We start from the raw sequence: 17362 nt of genomic DNA, 5'->3' as shown, positions 1-17362 counted from the left end.
AAGAAGTTGTCAAAGCATGTCATCAAGAACTGCTTGAAGAGAAGACAACATCAGCTCAACCTTAAAGACTCCCAAACAAGCTTGAATAAGCTGAAGGAGGAGCTTCAAGGAAAGAATGTGAGCTTTCCAATGTGCAAGCTGCAAGCTTAGCGAGAAATGAGAGCTGTGAGCTTATCAAAAATGCGAGCTCACCAATAGTTGCGAGCCTGTTGAAGACACCTGCTGAAGACAGTATGCAAAGATACGAATCTGTCAAAGGTGCGAGCTCAGCAACATGTGGAAGCAAGAAAAAGCAGGACTGTAATTAGCAAGGGAAAACAAGGCAGGATGTGTTTGAATGGTAATACCAACCAAGGCTGTGAAGGAGGAGAATACTCCATTTGATGAACAAATCTTTGCCACAAAAGACTGGTATGGTCAAATTGTGTGAGTCAAGATTTGGTTGAAAATGAGGCCAAGGTTGAAAATGTATTGCTTGAGCAAGTTCAGCTTGAAACAAAGCATCTAAGGACTGCCAAATTAAAAAAAAACTTGATGAATGATTGGTATTTGCAACATGAAAGCCAAGGAGGAGTGTTGAAGTTGGCTTCCATGCAGACCAAGAAGTAGGGGAAGCTGCCCCAGCCTTACATGTTGCAGCTGGAGCATATGCTGCTGTTTTGTCACTTTCAGCTAATGTTTTGTTGCTTAGTTTGATTTGAACTAAGTTGGTAACATTTTTTATGTAATTAAGTGCTGAAAGATTGATAAATCAGCTTTACCATGTGTGCAAGTTATGTTTATCAATTTACTAGGCTACTTAGTGGTAATAGGTAGTATTTGGTGATATTTTTTAGCTATAAATGTATTGTTTTTCTAGTTGAATGAGTGAGCAAAATGAGCTGAAGCCATAGCTCCCTTGCTGCACATTTGTGAGCAAGTAAAAATACTGCATTGTTCTGTCCTGTATTTCTTCCTCTGCTCCTCCAAAAATCCCCAACACCAAGTTCTTCAAAATTGAATACTGGCAACTACTGGAGTTTAACTCCACTTGAATTTTCTCCTATATTTTCACCACAAAATTGGTGTTTAATGTGTTTTTGCTTTTTATTTCTTCCTGATATAGAAACAAAGTAGTTAATACCATATCGGTGGACATATTGTTGTTGTCTTGACAATAGTATATAACGATATTAGTATGTACTAATACCAGCATGTTTCAATATACATTTCAAACTTATTGATATTTTTAAATATTTTTCACATATAATTTTATATTCTAATTTTTTATATTTTAATAAATTATATATATGTTTAAATATTTTTCATATATTACCTTTATGTTTAAGCATCCTACACCGTAAGAAGAGTGCAGAAATTGTGATAACTACTATGCCTGCAATTACTGTTGTAATGACAATGACCTTACTACTTTTCCCTTTATCTGCAAATAGAAAAACTTGGTTAATAACTTCAACACTCAAAAAGCAGATATTAACGCAATTTATCAAACACATGGTCGACACTAAGAAAATTTAATCAGTTCCGAAGCTGGCAGACGGATGTAAAGATCGACTCCGCGACTGGATTCCTGGACATCAATCAAATCTCCACTCCACATCATGCAACCAATGCCGGAATCATACGTATAAGCCACGCACGAACAATTCTTCAAGCATTGATCTTTGCATTGGCCGTTAACTATTGATGACCGGTCTGGAAATGCGGGCACTTTTATCATCTTCATCTCCAAAAACCTATCATCACCTTGGCCTGCTCCACTCCCATTGTTGTTATCCCTTTGGCACTGCAAAGGGGTAGTCCTAAAACACCCGCTACTCCAATTACCTCTACTCCATTCCTCTGCATTCCTAGGCTTAGACCCCTTTAAGCAACTGCAAATGGGTCGTTTCGTTGAATTGCATATCCCAAATTCCCCACACTTCCCATAAAACATCACAATCTGTATGATAAATAGAGTAACTCTTTATCCAGTTCCCTTTCCCCGCATCCCATCTCCGTTCATTGAGTTTACCTTGAGAATCTAATTCACAGTATGTCAACATAGAGTGATTAGAATCTTCATAACCTATATAAAACGTTTGTTGTTGATTATCTGGAACAACAGAAAACCAAGAGAAAGCGGACGGTCGGAAGTATTAAGCCCATAAACATATTTCCATTCCATGGACCACTACAAAAATAGAGCTGGTTATTGTTCCAAATGACAAACTCTGGGATATTGAAGGGTTTAATACCAAAAGAAAAGTAACCATCAGATGGATCATGGCTTTTCCATGATTTCAGCTCCACTTTACTACCCATTTTTATATCAACGCCAATCTTCATAGTTTGAAGGAATACATTACAAGGATGTTTCCTAAGTCACCATTACTGAGGACGAGGTTCCCTAAGTCTGAAAGCTGGGCAGTTGTTGCATTAGGAGCTGTATTGGCAACATTTGATGACCAGAGAGTCTCAGTTTTGCCATTCAAAACAACAAGGTTGCCATCATCTGATATGTTGAGAATCCCAGAAGAGTCTTTGAGAGGCCTGTTTCTATTTGCCACTCATACAACAGTTTGTACGGGGATTTGATGGTACAATATCCCCACATAACGATTGCTGGAGTTAGCCAAGCTGAAGAATCCCAATCGGAAAGTACCATTCCGGGAGATTATAAATTCAGGGTCTTTGATGGATTTTGATGGTGTTATGGTGTCTAAAGCAGTGGCAAATAGCAAGTAAAAGCAAGACATTAAAGATAGTAAAACAGAGCAGCTAATAGTTTTTCCCATAATCTCTACCCAGAACTTGGAAGTGACGCTATGATTTATGAATGATATTTGGAATCTTTCAGGATTTACACGAGATGAACTCAACTCAATTTTCTTCAAATGTTTACATCAAGTTTTGAATTTTCTTGGAGCACTAAGCACCTCTTTATTTTTTTTATTGCATCACATTAAACATTAAAGTGGAAAAGTAATACTTTAAAAATTATCAAATTATATTAATTTACCTCTTATTGAAAGCAGTAATTTTTTCAATATTGAAATTTTATATTCTAAAATATTAAAATTAATTAAATAAGTCATTTAAAATTTTTAAAACATTATTTTAGTTTCTACTACTTTTTCACTTTAATTCTTAATAATTTTTATCCCGATCAATATTCAAAAATATATTTTTTAGATGATTAAAATGAAAATAATTTAAAATTTGAGTGACCAAAATAAAAATATAAACATAATGTTATATGTACAATTAATTATCGTTAAAAATTTAATGGTTTGGTGACTAAAATAAACTATCCTAAAAATTGAATAACAAAATTGTAAAAATTTCATTTTGATTGAACAAAATGAAAATAACCTAAAAATTGAATCACTAGATAATTTTAAACTCCCATAATTAATTTGGTAAAAAAATTTATTCATAAAATTTATTGAGGTTTGAACTTCCAGAAGTTACAGACCAAGACGCCATTTAAATAACTTTGATTAGTATAGGTAGCTGTTGTGAAACCGATGAATTTAGATTCTTTCATTTGAATAACTTTGACTAGTGAAGCACATGATATTTTTTTTGAAAATTATTTTCTGGATTATTCTTTTAACAATGACCGAGTCTTGTTAAGGGAAAAAAAAAAGTCTCTTACCAATTACAATATATACTTATATGGCATAAGTTAGTGCTTTTCCTTGCCTAACATTTTTTAAAAAATTATATTAAAGACCTAATATATATGAATCGTGTACAAGCCCAATTATGCCCGGCCCAAACTAAAAGACCAAACCCAATTAAATACAAACCCTAAAGCCCAAATCCTATCCCCCTGCAGAGAAGAGAAAACAGCAGCAGCCCTCAAGCCTCAGTAGCACACTCGGCCAACCAATGGCCGCCTCGCGCACCACCACCGGCATATGCTCCCTCCATGCGTCTGACACACCCATACCCTGCAAACACAAACATTATTTGTTTATTTTGGAATGTTTTATTATTATTTACTTCAAGATTCTTTACATTATTTGTTTCACACTTTCGTATACACATACATTGTCTATTTTAACCTTATTATAATCTTTTAAAATTATTTTGTATATGGTTGATCTTTCTTTAAAAATTCTTTTTGCATATTATTTATTTATTTATTTAAAACTCATTTATCATCCTTTTAGTTTCGTTTCTTTTTACGTCTTATCCATTTTAATTAACTTTATGCTATTTATTATCTTTTTTATTATTTAATTCATTTATCTTTGATTATTAATGTTAGTGCGATTACTGTCATTGCATGATTCGTTTATTTGTATTCATCATTCTATGTCACATTACACCTTCATTTCATATCATCACCCCATAAATCAAGCCTCGTTATATTCATCCAATAAATTGTTTTATGTGAATCCGAACGAATAACACGTCGTTTAAATATCAAATTCGCTACTATTAAAAAATATATATAAAAATTTCAAAATAAGGCAATGTTTCGCATTTTGGAACATCGAAGAATTGTGCCCTAACTTACGGGGTTTCAATTCTCTCATTGGTTCTAAATAGCTAAATATCCTTTTCGAGTTTCAAAACACATGAAATTCTCATTTAAATTGAAAGACGACCTTGTGCTCGAGAATTCATGGTATTGTGTCCTAACTTACGGGATGTGATACTCCGATATCTCGAGATAAGGAAATCTTTAAACAATCGATTTAAGCTAATTCGAGAATTTTAAAATCATTTATTAATAGAAAAGATCGTATTTCAAACCCATTCCCGATTTTTAATTTTCGACATTAAGACACTAACTAATCAATTCGGTACCAATTTTTGGGCGTGTCGGGGGTGCTAATCCTTCCTCGCACGTAATCGACTCCCGAACTCATTCTCTCGAGTTTCGTAGATTAAAAATACCGTTTTAGTAAACTAAAAATTGTTTTATTAAAACAAAGGTGATCCGATCACACCTAATAAAGATCGGTGGCGACTCCCGTTTTAATTTTCGCTTTCAAACCAAGTCGATTCCTGTTTTCAAAAAAATGGTTTCGACAGCTTGGCGACTCCACTGGGGAAATCGAGAGTCGAGCCTTAAATTGATTATTTATTGTCTTTCGTCAAAAATTAAAAATTGGTTTTTGCATTACCTGTTGTCTGTTACTTTCGTGGCTTTCTTCATAATATGATGCTTTAAGTAGTTTAAATATTTGATGTATCTTTGCATATCGTATTGCATTACCGGTCAACTTCACCCTCTTAAGTGGAAGTAAGAAACTATTCCTTCGTGAGGTCTTCACCTCCGTATAGGATAGTGGATCGCTTTCGGGATACATCCGTACCTGCGTCTTCGTGAGGTTTTCATCTCCGTATAGCCGTAGGGAAATGTATTCCCCTGAATCGAACTCGGTCTGTTGTCTGTATGAACCTATAAGCTTAATTCTCTTTAAACAACAACATAAATTCAAGTATTGTGGATGAAAAAAATAATTCTCGAAGAACTTTACCTCTCGTTTAGAGTTTAACTTAATTGAACTCTAAATTTAATTGAGGTCCAATATAACGATCGAGTACCAAAAAATCACTAATAAAAAATATTAGAATAAGTTACTAACCAAAGAGAAACGCGTCCAAACTTTTGTTAGGCATGTACTCATAGATCAACATCTTCTCTTCTCCGTCAACACAACACCCAAATAATCTAGCCAGATTTGGATGTTGGAGCTTTGAAATCACCACTTTATTCATAAATCCTTCCAACCCTTACCCCAAACCTTTTGACAATCTCTTAAATGCTCTTTCCTTTTCATCATCTAATGTTCCCAGCACACAAAATTTGGTTCATAAGACTTGGTAGAAAGAAAATGTCATTTCATCGATCATGTATTTTCTGGAAATCACCACTATTGTTTATTACCCTGTAAACTGGACAAAAGCCACCTTGCCTTAGCTTTTTGCGTGATGGAAGTTGTTTATCGTGGTGGCGAGTTCTATGAAACTAGATAGTGGCAATTGTTGGAGTTTAACTTCGATTGAATTTTCTCCTATATTTTCACTATAAAATTGGTGTTTGATCTATTTACAAGTTGATCTAACTATGGACTGAGTTTTTTCGTAAGAAAATTCGATGAAGCTCAAAATAAGATAACTAATGATAATTTCTTAAAGTGATGGGACAGTGAAAGAAAGTCATTTATCACCTCATGCCTGGATATTTTCGTAGAAAAGTTACCCTCATGAAAGATAGTTAGAACTACTACTCTTATGTTTGTAAAGATTTGAAAGCCCCAAATGCATGGTGTCATAACCTTTCCTTTTTCTTCTTTTTTTTTGTAATTTTCTTTCTTTCTTCTTCCTTTTCTTTTTGCATGCCCTCTGAAATTCATATCCCACTCATAAAATGAGCAAATGAAGCACCAATAATGATGTTGAAGATTTACTTCACTTACTATAACAAAATAATCTAATTAATTTTAACAATTTTTTATTTGTTGCTGATTTTTAGAGATTATGAATATTTTAATAGTCTAGTTTTAGTCAATAGTTGTTGTTTTTCTATATAAACACTGGTTTTCAGTTTAATAAATGAAAACACTTTCCATAAAAATTATTTATATTTTCCTTTTGCTTTTGTTGTTTTCTTTTTATAATAAATTTTTCATCAAAAACTCCAATAAATAGGTATCATAGCTTTTTTCTTGAGGGACCTGTAATTAAGGGAAATGTTTTGTCTCTTTCTTCTTCTATAGATTTAGAAATCTCTTTCACTGCACTTGCACCACATGTTTTCAATGGTAAAGGTTACCATGTTTGGGCAGTAAGGATGGAGACTCATCTAGAGGAAAATGATTTCTGGAAAGTCGTGGAGAAGGACTACAAAGTTCCTTCATTACCTGTCAATTCGGCTATAGCGCAAATCAAGAATCACAAGGAGAGAATCAAGAAAATCAGAGGCAAAGAGCTACATTATTTGTTGCAGCCTGTTAACGTACTTAGTTGAGAAGTAAACAGACTTCATTTCACTTACAAAAGAAGAATAATCTGAGTATTTAATACAGAAAGTCATTAACTAACAGCTAACTGACTAACCATTTAACAACTGAACCTAACTAACTATCTTAACTAACTTTTACAATTAATGCTTATTATATTCCATAACATGCCCCATGCTTATCGACTTCTCCTGCTTCTTCATGTCATCACCTCCTATGGCAACAACTCTAAGCCTTCTTCTAAATTTGTCGAACAACCCTATTGATAAGGGCTTGGTCAAGATATCAGCAATCTAAGCTTGTCCAAATACATGACCTACTTAAAAAGACCCATTTGCAACTTTTTCTCTGACAAATAATAAGTCTAATTCAACGTGTTTGAATTTGGAGTGCATAACAGGGTTACTTGTTACAGCAACCACGGCTGAGCTATCACACCAAACCAGTGCTTCGTTTTGAGCTGAAACACCGAGTTCAGACAACAATGACTGAATCCAAACTATTTCTGCAGTGACATGGGCTAGACTTCTATATTCTTCCTCTGCGGTGGATCTCGACACTACTTGTTGCTTCCTAGAGCTCCATGAAATTGGATTTCCTCCAAGAAAGACACAAGACCCTGAGCTTGACCGGCGATCATTAGTGTCCGATCCCCAACTTACATCGAAATAGCCTTCAAAAAGGAACTTTGAGGTTCGGGTGAACTGTAACCCATAATCTAGTGTCCCTTGCAAGTACCTTAGAATCCGTTTGATAGCTTTGAAATGTGTATCCAAGGGTTTGTGCATAAACTGACAAGCCTTGTTCACAGAAAAGGCAATGTCTGGCCTTGTTATTACCACATATTGTAAGGCACCCACAATACTTCTGAATAAGCGTTCATCCTCAATCAGGCTTCCTTCGTGAGCTGCAATTGACAAGTGGTCATTATTGGGGTAGGAGAACCTTTCGACCTATCCATGGGAGCTCGTTGAAATAAGTCCAAGATGTACTTCTTCTGACTCAAGAAAACACCATTCGGAGTATGAGTTACTTCAATTCCAAGAAAATAGCTCAACTGGCCCAAGTCTTTGAAAGAAAAGTGAACATCAAGGTGTTTGACAAACTGATCAATGCCAAAAGAGTCAATGCCAGTGATTATTATGTCATCAACATATACTAAAACATAGAGTAGTTGGGATCCTGCTTGTAATAGCCTAAATTTTCAGTGGTGTCGGAACAGTGATTCGAGATCACTAAATCTGACAAATGAGTAGAAAATATTAATAATTTAGTGAATATAAGTTAAATGTGAAGTTAGGAAAATTTTTGAAATAGCGACTAGTGTACAAGAAATAAAAATTTTAAAAATTAGAATCGGAAATGAGATATCGAGAGTTTGAAAATTTTAAAACGAGCCATAAATATTTTTATAAATATTTATGGAGTGTTAATAAGTTAGTATTAAAGTTTCGTTAAGAAATTTTAAAGTTTCGATAGTTAATTGAATAAAAAGGATTAAATTGTAACAAATGTAAAATTATAGGAAATGATTTAATAGCTTAAATGATAAAAGAAAGAGGGTTTAAAAGGCAAATAGACCCAAGGTATATTTGGGCTGGACGGTAAGGTGCATGAAATCAGCAGGAAAATTGATGAATTAAGGGCAAAATTGGAATATTGCAAAATTTACTTAATAAACTAGGACTAAAGTGGAATTATCTAGAATTCTCATTATTTTTCAGCATTCTCATCAGCAAAAACACCATAGAAGGGTTTTGTTAAGTTGATTTTTCATATTTTTACTGCAAGTAAGTTCAATTCTTGATTATTTCTTGAAATTTTTGTGTTTTTATGACTTTTACAACTAGGTCCACTTGTTGAATTCATTAGTTTTTGATTCTATGAAAGAAATTGGAAGTTTTTATGAATATTTGTTGGAAGTATATGATGATTTAGCATGTAATTAGAGTTTAAATTGTTTATATGCTGATTTTATTGAAAGAATTGAATAGAAAGTGAATGTTTTGGGACCTAATGGTGAAAGAGTTTGAAGTTAGGTTTTTATGTGGAAATTATGAATTTAAATAATTGTAAAATAACTTATAATGTCTAGGTAAAGCATTAATTGAGAAAAATTAGCTTCATTGAGGGATTAATTGAGCAAGGACTGAATTGTATGAACTGTGAAATTTGGGGCAAAAATCGAAATCAACATTTGCACTAAAACAGTTTTGGACAGCAGCAGTAGTCTAACTTTGAAAAATCACCATAAATTTTAGAAATCGAATTAGAAGATTAAAGAAATATGAAATTAAAGCTTATTGAGTCTAGTTTCTCATAAAAGAAACGGTGTAAGCAACGGAATTGTAGATCATGAGATATAATAAATTTTGTGAGACAATGTCAGAATGATTTCGGGTTCCCCTATTCTGACTTTGGAAAATCATCAAAAATTGGAGAAAAATAATTAGGGGTTTAAATTTATATTTTTAAAATCCTTAATGAGTCTATTTTCAATAGAAACAAACATGGACATCATCTGAATTCTGTACGAAGAGATAATTAATTTTTAATGAAGAAGGGTCGGAATTATCAGACAGCAGAATAGGGGTGAATTTAAAGAATAAACTGTACTTATTGGCTAAACCAAAAATTCTAAAAATTTTATGATAAGAAGATATATGAGTCTAGTTTCAGATAAAATTAGTGGATCCTAATTTGGAGTTCTGTAGCTAAAGATAAAAATAATTTAGTGACTATGGCACTGATGGACAGCATTGGAATATACATAAGTAAATAATGAAATTATAGATAATATTACTTATAAGCGGGTTGAAGATGAAGTTAATACTGATAAGTGAATGATTTTACAATGATAGATCGAGAACCCGAAGCAAGTCGAGGAAAAGAAAAAGTAGCTGATTAGTCCCTGAACTTTCACAAATTTGGCAAATCGACCCAGGTAAGTTCATATGGTTGAAGTTTAATGATTATAAGTTAATTTTATGAATTATATAATGTAATATGTATGATGAAATATATTTATTGATAAATAGAGAATAAAATAACAACACGAAAATCGAATAAATGATTAAATTGAGCGGAATGTCGGATTTGAGTACTTCTGATCAGTGACAAGTGATAAGTGGTAGTCTCAGCTACACTTATCTGATCAGTGATAAGTGACAAGCGACAAGCGACAAGTGATAAGTGGTAGCTTTAGCTACACTTATCTGACCAGTGACAAGTGATAAGTGATAAGTGGTAGTTTTAGCTACAATTATCTGATCAGTGACAAGTGATAAATGTGATTAGTGTAAGACCGTGGCAGGACTATGACTTCAAAAGGTGATAAGTGATCATACGCAAGACCATAGTTATACTATGGCAAAGTGAAAGTGAAGTACTCAATTTTCCGTAACCATTCCCTAATTTGGTTAAAGAATAATATGTGACAAATGAGCCCAAAAGAATTAAAGGAAATGGATAAGTGGTAGTAAGTTTATACAAGGGAATTCACCGATGGCTGTGGTTGATAGGTGAACTTAATAATTGTGTATATTGTATAAGTGTATAAATATTTGGTAAGATTTATGCTTTATGCCTATGAACTTACTAAGCTTCTATAAGCTTACATGAGTGTAATCAATGTCTCTTGTAGATTGACGTGGAAGTATACGGAGGATCGGATCAACACAGAGGATCACACTATCCAGATTATCTCCGGTAGCTTTTGTAAATTTCTTTTTGATTTATATGGCATGTATAAGGTTTGATGATTATATACATACTAAGGCTTGTTTAAGAAATATACATTAAAGTAAAGAATGATGAATATGTTAAATAGTATAATTATAATAGTAGTATAATTTGGAATCAAATTGATTGAAATGAATTGGTTGGTTGGATTGGTCTCGGTTTTAAAATTTGCAGGGAAGGTTAGATATTTATAAAGGGGTTATATTGAGCAAAAAAAAACTTTAGGATTTTGCGAAAAATTCCCTATGGTTTCGATTTAATTCTGGTTTGGTCTCGAAGTATGTTTTGGGCTCTAGAGGCCCATTTAAATGACGCCATGACATGTTTTAGTAAATGAATAATATTTAACTCGTATTAATAGAAAATTAATTCGGTAAACTCTGGTAATGCCTCCTACCCTATTCCGGCAACGAATACGGGTAAGGGGTGTTACGCTGCTCGTCGAATGAAAAGAGAATTGTCAGCTTTAGAGGCTACAAACTTAGTAGCCAACAAAAACTTTCGAAGTTTGTAAAACCATGCTCGAGGTGCCTGTTTAAGGCCATAAAGAGCCTTTTGTAGTCTGCAGACAAGCTGTTGACCATCATTTCGTTGTTGCTCAAATCCTGGTGGCTGTGTCATATAAATCTCCTCATGCAAGTCCCATTCAAAAACACGTTGTTGATGTCTACTTGTCTGAGGGACTACCCTAGAGAAACAGCAAGGACCAGCACTACCCAGTTCGTTGTTGGCTTGAACACAGGGCTGAAGGTCTCTAAAAAATCGATACTTGCCTCTTCTAGATATCCCTTAACAATCAACCGTCCTTTGTATCGAGCTACTGATCCATCTACATGTCTTTTAACCTTGAAAATCCATTTGCAACCAACACCTCAACGGCCTGCAGGTAGAGGTATAAGGTCTCATATGTTATTGGTCATTAAGGCATCATATCCTGCTTGTACAGCTGCAGTCCAGGCAAGACTTTTAAAGGCCTCAGTAATGTTAGATGGCTCATTTTCTTCCAAGGTAGAGGAGAAAAGTTTTGGTTTAAAAATGCCATTCTTCAATCGAGTGCGCATAGGATGGCAGTTGATAGAAGAAGGTGACCTTGCAGGAATGGCATCTGGAGCACCGGATATAGGTGAACTAGCCATCGTAGAAGAATCCCTATGTGAAGGTAATAAACTAGGAGATCGTATGATAGAAGGAGGTTGGGTTGAAGCTGGGGTAGGGAGAGCTTCAAGTGAATGTAAGGAACCAGGAGAAAGAGGACTAGTCGATGCCACCATAGGAACGTAAGAACTTTGATGAAGGAACCTAACAGAAGCCAAGGTTGTTGGTAAAGGAAAGCCAGCCTGAAACGGAAAATGTGCCTCATCAAACAGGACATGACGAGAGAAAAACATACGACCATCTTCAGTAAGGCATTTTTAACATTTTTGGTTAGAACCAAACCCGAGAAAAACACACTTCTAAGATCGAAATTGTAGCTTATGGTGCTGAAAGGGCCTTAGGTAAGGAAAACACGCACTCCCAAACATTTTTAGTTGAGAATAGTCGGGTTGAGCTTTATATAGCCTCTCATAAGGAGTTTGATTTTGCAAAACAGGCGTTGGTAACCTTGTTGATCAGATGAGCTGCATGAGAAAAGGCAGTTGACTAGTACTCCAAAGGCATGGATGCCCGAGCTAGTAGTGTGAGCCCCATGTCAACGATATGTCGATGTCTCCTTTAAGCAACCCCCTTTCGTTCTGAGGTATAAATACAAGTTATTCAATGTTGAATACCAAGTTGAGAGAGCTTAGTGGACAAAGAACGACACTCGCCCCCCAGTCTATCTGTAGCATTTTGATAGGCTTTCCAAATTACACTTGAACCATTTTTGTGAAAATAAAAGAAACAACGAAAAACCTCAGACTTGTTTTTAAGAGAATATAGCCAAGTATGTCTGCTATACATATCAACAAAGGAAACATAATAAGAGAAACCACTTGATCGCACATGTGCTGGTCCCCAAAAATCAGATGCGACCAATTCAAAAGGAAATGAGTATACTGTTTGTGAAGCACTGAAAGGCAACTTGTGAGATTTGCCCAATTTACAAGGTGTACACATAAAATGCAAGATGCTATGCTTGAAAGACACGTTACAAAAACGTAGAACATGAGCAAGTGTATTGTGGCAGGGATGTCCAAGTTTGTTATGCCACAACTCAAAAGAGGAAGGAGCCTGTATGTTACACAAAAGAGTAGACCCTGAGCTTTAAGTAGGACCAGGCTTATGTGAAGCAGCTCGAGAGAAGTCAAACCTATACGAGCCATTATGCATGTGGCCCTCCAGTAGAGTCCTCCCTATCCGAATGTCCTTCACAAAACATAGAAAGGGATGAAACTCGAAATAGACTGAATTATCTCTTGCAAACTGCCCTACATATATCAATTTTTTATAAACTGTAGGAACATGTAGTATATTTTTGAGGTGTAACAACCGAGAACCAGCCATATGAGTCTATATTAGCTAGAGAAACAGGCTCACCATTACTCATGAAAACTTGACTTGTACTTGTGTAAGGAGAAGCATTGGTAAGACTAGCCATGGTTGGGGTGATATGGTTAGTTGCACCAGAATCAGGGTACCAGGTTTGAGTAGGAAATGAGGAAGATGGAGCTCGAGAGGACGAGTGAGGAGCTGCAAAGGAAGGCTGTGAAAACGAGCCACAACAGTGAGTTGATGAGCAATGGGATGTAAGAGACTCATTAAGCTGATGATAATTGATTGACATTGAGGGACTCGAACCAAGACCAGAAAAATTCTCATCAAATCTGTGATAACGCGTTTGCACTATGTGTTCTATTTTACCACATAGCTGACACTGTAGTTTAAAACGAGACTACCCACGACCTGAACCACAAGCTCAACCACGAGACCACCAACGACCTTGACCCCTGTGTCTTTAATGAGAACCACGATTGGAATCTAAACCAAATATCATGTTGTCGAGATTACCTTGCTGTGACCAAGACACCAAGTTAACTTGCAAAGGCACTTTTATCAATAGGGTCATTTGTCGTGCTTCACAATCAAGAAGCATTTCAGTGACCAGTTCAAGACTCATGGGAGTGGTAAAAGGAAAGACTCGAATGGACTCAAATTCGATGGAGAGACCTGCCAAGATAATGCTGACCTGTTCTTGTTCAGTAACTAGGCTACCAACTGCAGTCAGACTGTCACTTAGACTCTTGACCTTGGACAGGTAATCTTTGATAGTAAGATTTGTTTTCTTGATCGAGTATAGTGCATGACACATACTCGAGATCTTGATATTGGACTTGGCACCAAACTTTTTGTCAATGGTTGTCCAAATGTCAAAGCTGGTCTCGGCCGCTATTAGATGCACTAAGATTTCATCTGTGACTGTAGACAAGAGCCAATAGGCTAAGAACTTATCCTGCTTTTTATGCACAATGAACGCAGGATTATCAACATGCTGACCATCAGTCCGAGGTAGAAAAGGGGAAGGAGGAAGAGCAGTGCCTAAGACAAACCCTTCAAGACCATAACCTTTGAGAATCAACAGCAGCTGGTGCTTCCATAAAAGAAAATTATGCTTACTGAGTTTAATAGTATCATGTTTGGAAAAGTAACGGACATCAGATAAAGGCTGTCAGGACCATGCTGATGGCTGCTTCCCTAGTATTGGTGAATGCCAAGGCGTGTTAACTATTGGGACAGTGCCTGTTGCCATGAACACGAGGAACCAGGAAAAAAATTATACCAAAGAATCCATGGCTCTTGATACCATGTTAACGTACTTAGTTGAGAAGTAAACTGACTTCATTTCACTTGCAAAAGAAGAATAATCCGAGTATTTAATACAAAAAGTCATTAACTAACTGCTAATTGACTAACCATTTAACAACTGAACCCAACTAACTATCTTAACTAACTTTTACAATTAATGCTTATTATATTCCATAACACAGCCTCATCTGATATCTTTCTCAGAATCATGACAAAGAAATCAACCTTTGAAGTATGGAATTTCTTGAAGGAGGATGAAGGAGATGAAAAGAATAAAGGCGTGAAAATGCTAAACCTGATTAGAGAAATAGAACTCCAAAACATGAAGAACTCCGAGATGGTGAAAGAGTACTTTGACAAATTGCTTGTAATTGCTTCCAATCCTTGCCCCGAAGCTTTCGACAATCTCTTCACTGCTATTTCCTTTCCATCATCTAATGTTCTCTATACACAAAATACAACTCACAAGACTTGATTGAAAAAAGGAAAATGCCATTTCATTGACACTGGATTTGCTGAAAATCGCCATTATTTATTACCTTGTAAACTGGACCGAAACCACCCTGCCCTAGCTTTTTTGTGTGACGGAAATTGTCCATCGCGGCGGCGAGTTCTTTGAAATTGAATAGTGGCATCTGCTGGAGTTTAACTCCAATTGAATTTTCTCCTATATTTTCACTAGAAAGCTGATGTTTGATCTGCTTTCGTTTTTCATTTCTTCTTGAGATAGGATCAAAGTAGTTAGTACCGCATTGATAGATACATTATTGTTGTCTTGACATTGATATGTAACCATATCAATATGTACCAATACCAGCATGTTTCAATATATCGTTTCAGATTTATCAGTATTTTCTACATATATATTTCTAGTTTAATTTGTAATTTCTTAATAAATTATTTATACATATAAATATTTTTCATATGTATTACCTTTATATTTAGCTATCCTACACCATAAGAAGAGTGTAGAAATTGTAATAATGAGTATGCCCGCAATTACTGTTGTAATAACAATGATCTTACTACTTTTCACTTTATCTGCAAATAGAAAAACTTGGTTAATAACTTCAACCCAAAAAGGCAGATATTGACGCAATTTATCAAACACATGATCGACACTAAGAAAATTTACCCAGTTCCGAAAATGGCAGACGAATGTAAAGATCGACGCCGCTAGCGGAGAATTTCTGGACATCAATCAAATCTCCACTCCACAACATGCAACCAATGCCATCATCATACGCATAAGCCATGCACGAACAATTCTTCATGTTCATGCATTGGTCTTTGCACTGACCGTTACTTATTGATGACGGATGCGGAAATGCTGGCACTTTCATCCTCTTCATCTCCAAAAACCCATCATCACCTTGGCCTGCTCCACTGCCATTGTTGTTATCTCTTTGGCACTGCAAAGGGGTAGTCCTAAAACATCCACTACTCCAATTACCTCTACTCCATTCCTCTATATTCCTAGGCTTAAACCCCTTTAAGCAACAGCAAATGGGTCGTCTCGATGAATCGCATATTCCAAATGCCCCACAGTATCCATAAACATCACAATTTGTTTGATAACTAGAGTACTTGAATATCCAGTTCCCTTTCCCCGCATCCCATTTCCATTCAGTGAATTTTCCTTGAGAATCTAATTCACCGTATATCAACATAGAGTCATTAGAAATTTCGTAAGTCATATAGTACGGTTGTTGTGGATTATCTGCAACAACATCAAACCCTTCAAGATAAGCAGTGTACTTATCTATTAAGCCAATAAAGGTATTCCCATTCCATGGACCGGTCCGATAATAGAGCTCGTTATTCTTTCTAATGATGCCCTCTGGGCTGTTGAAAGGTTCAAGGCTAAGAGAAAAGTTACCATCAGATGGGTCATCAATGCTTTTCCATGATTTCAGCTCTACTTTACGACCCTTTTTAACATCAGTACTGATCTTCATAGTTTCAATGAATGCATTAGAAGGATCTTCGAAACTCTCACATAAGCTGCTTGCTCCATCCTCACCATTACTAAGGACAAGGTTTCCAGTGTCTAAAAGCTGGGCAGTTGTTGCATTAGGAGCTGTATTGTTAACATGTGATGACCAAAGAACCTCAGCTTTTCCATTGGAAACAACAAGGCTGCAATCATCTAATATGTTGAGAATCCCAGAAGAGTCTTCGAGAAGCCTGTTTCTATTTGCTACCCACACAACAGTTTGTACGGGGATTTGATTGTAGAGAATCCCTACATAACGATTGCTGGAGTTAGCCAAGCTGAAGAATCCCAATCGGAAAACACCATTCTGAGAGATTATAACATCAGGGTCTTTGATGGATTTTGATGGTGTTATTGTGTCTAAAGCAGTGGCAAATAGTAAGTAAAAACAATATATTAAAGCTAGTAAAACAGAGCAGCTAATAGTTTTTCCCATAATCTCTTCCCAGAACTTGGAAGAGACGCTATGATGTATGAATGATATTTAACTTAATTTTTTTTTTCAGTTAAAAAAAGAGTGATTTTGATATGATGTAATGATATTTCAAGGTAGCTGCAAATGGTTACATCAAGATTTGAATTTTCTTCAAGCACTAATCACTACCTATTTTGTATTAGAATATTGTATTCAACTAGCATGTCACCGTGTTCATGGAAATTAATACTTCTAGCTTGTCATGCACGTTTAATTTGGTTGACTTGAAGACTCATTTATCTTCCAACCAAAATGCAAGTTTAATTTGCTTTCCACTGTTTTCTTCTTAAAGATTACATTGTTGATTTAAGACATCAAAAAAAGCCTCTTTACGGAAACGCGAGGACATACGGGGGAGTTGCCGAGAAAGATCTGTGACAGATACATCCCGAACTTAAGCGG

The 17362-nt window shown here is 35.5% G+C and overlaps 1 protein-coding gene and 1 pseudogene across 1 annotated transcript; both read right to left on the bottom strand.

Annotated features, from left to right (window-relative positions):
• LOC107943333 (G-type lectin S-receptor-like serine/threonine-protein kinase At1g11330) overlaps positions 1-16937 on the bottom strand; it is a 28953-nt pseudogene extending 12016 nt beyond the window's left edge.
• On the bottom strand, positions 1394-2865 carry LOC121203769 (G-type lectin S-receptor-like serine/threonine-protein kinase At1g11330). The gene has a single exon (XM_041074224.1). The coding sequence runs from the start codon at positions 1934-1936 to the stop codon at positions 1505-1507; it is 432 nt and encodes a 143-aa protein (XP_040930158.1). The 5' UTR covers positions 1937-2865; the 3' UTR covers positions 1394-1504.
• Positions 16938-17362: the final 425 nt, after the last annotated feature.

Source organism: Gossypium hirsutum, chromosome A01 (genome assembly GCF_007990345.1).
Source record: "Gossypium hirsutum isolate 1008001.06 chromosome A01, Gossypium_hirsutum_v2.1, whole genome shotgun sequence".
Lineage (NCBI taxonomy): Eukaryota > Viridiplantae > Streptophyta > Magnoliopsida > Malvales > Malvaceae > Gossypium > Gossypium hirsutum.
Note: the sequence above shows the minus strand (reverse complement) of the source record. Positions and strands in the feature narration are given on the sequence as shown.

What these genes read in the sequence shown, in the direction of transcription:
- LOC121203769 (XM_041074224.1), bottom strand. Translation starts at nt 1,936, where the DNA reads ATGTTTTATGGGAAGTGTGGGGAATTTGGGATATGCAATTCAACGAAA.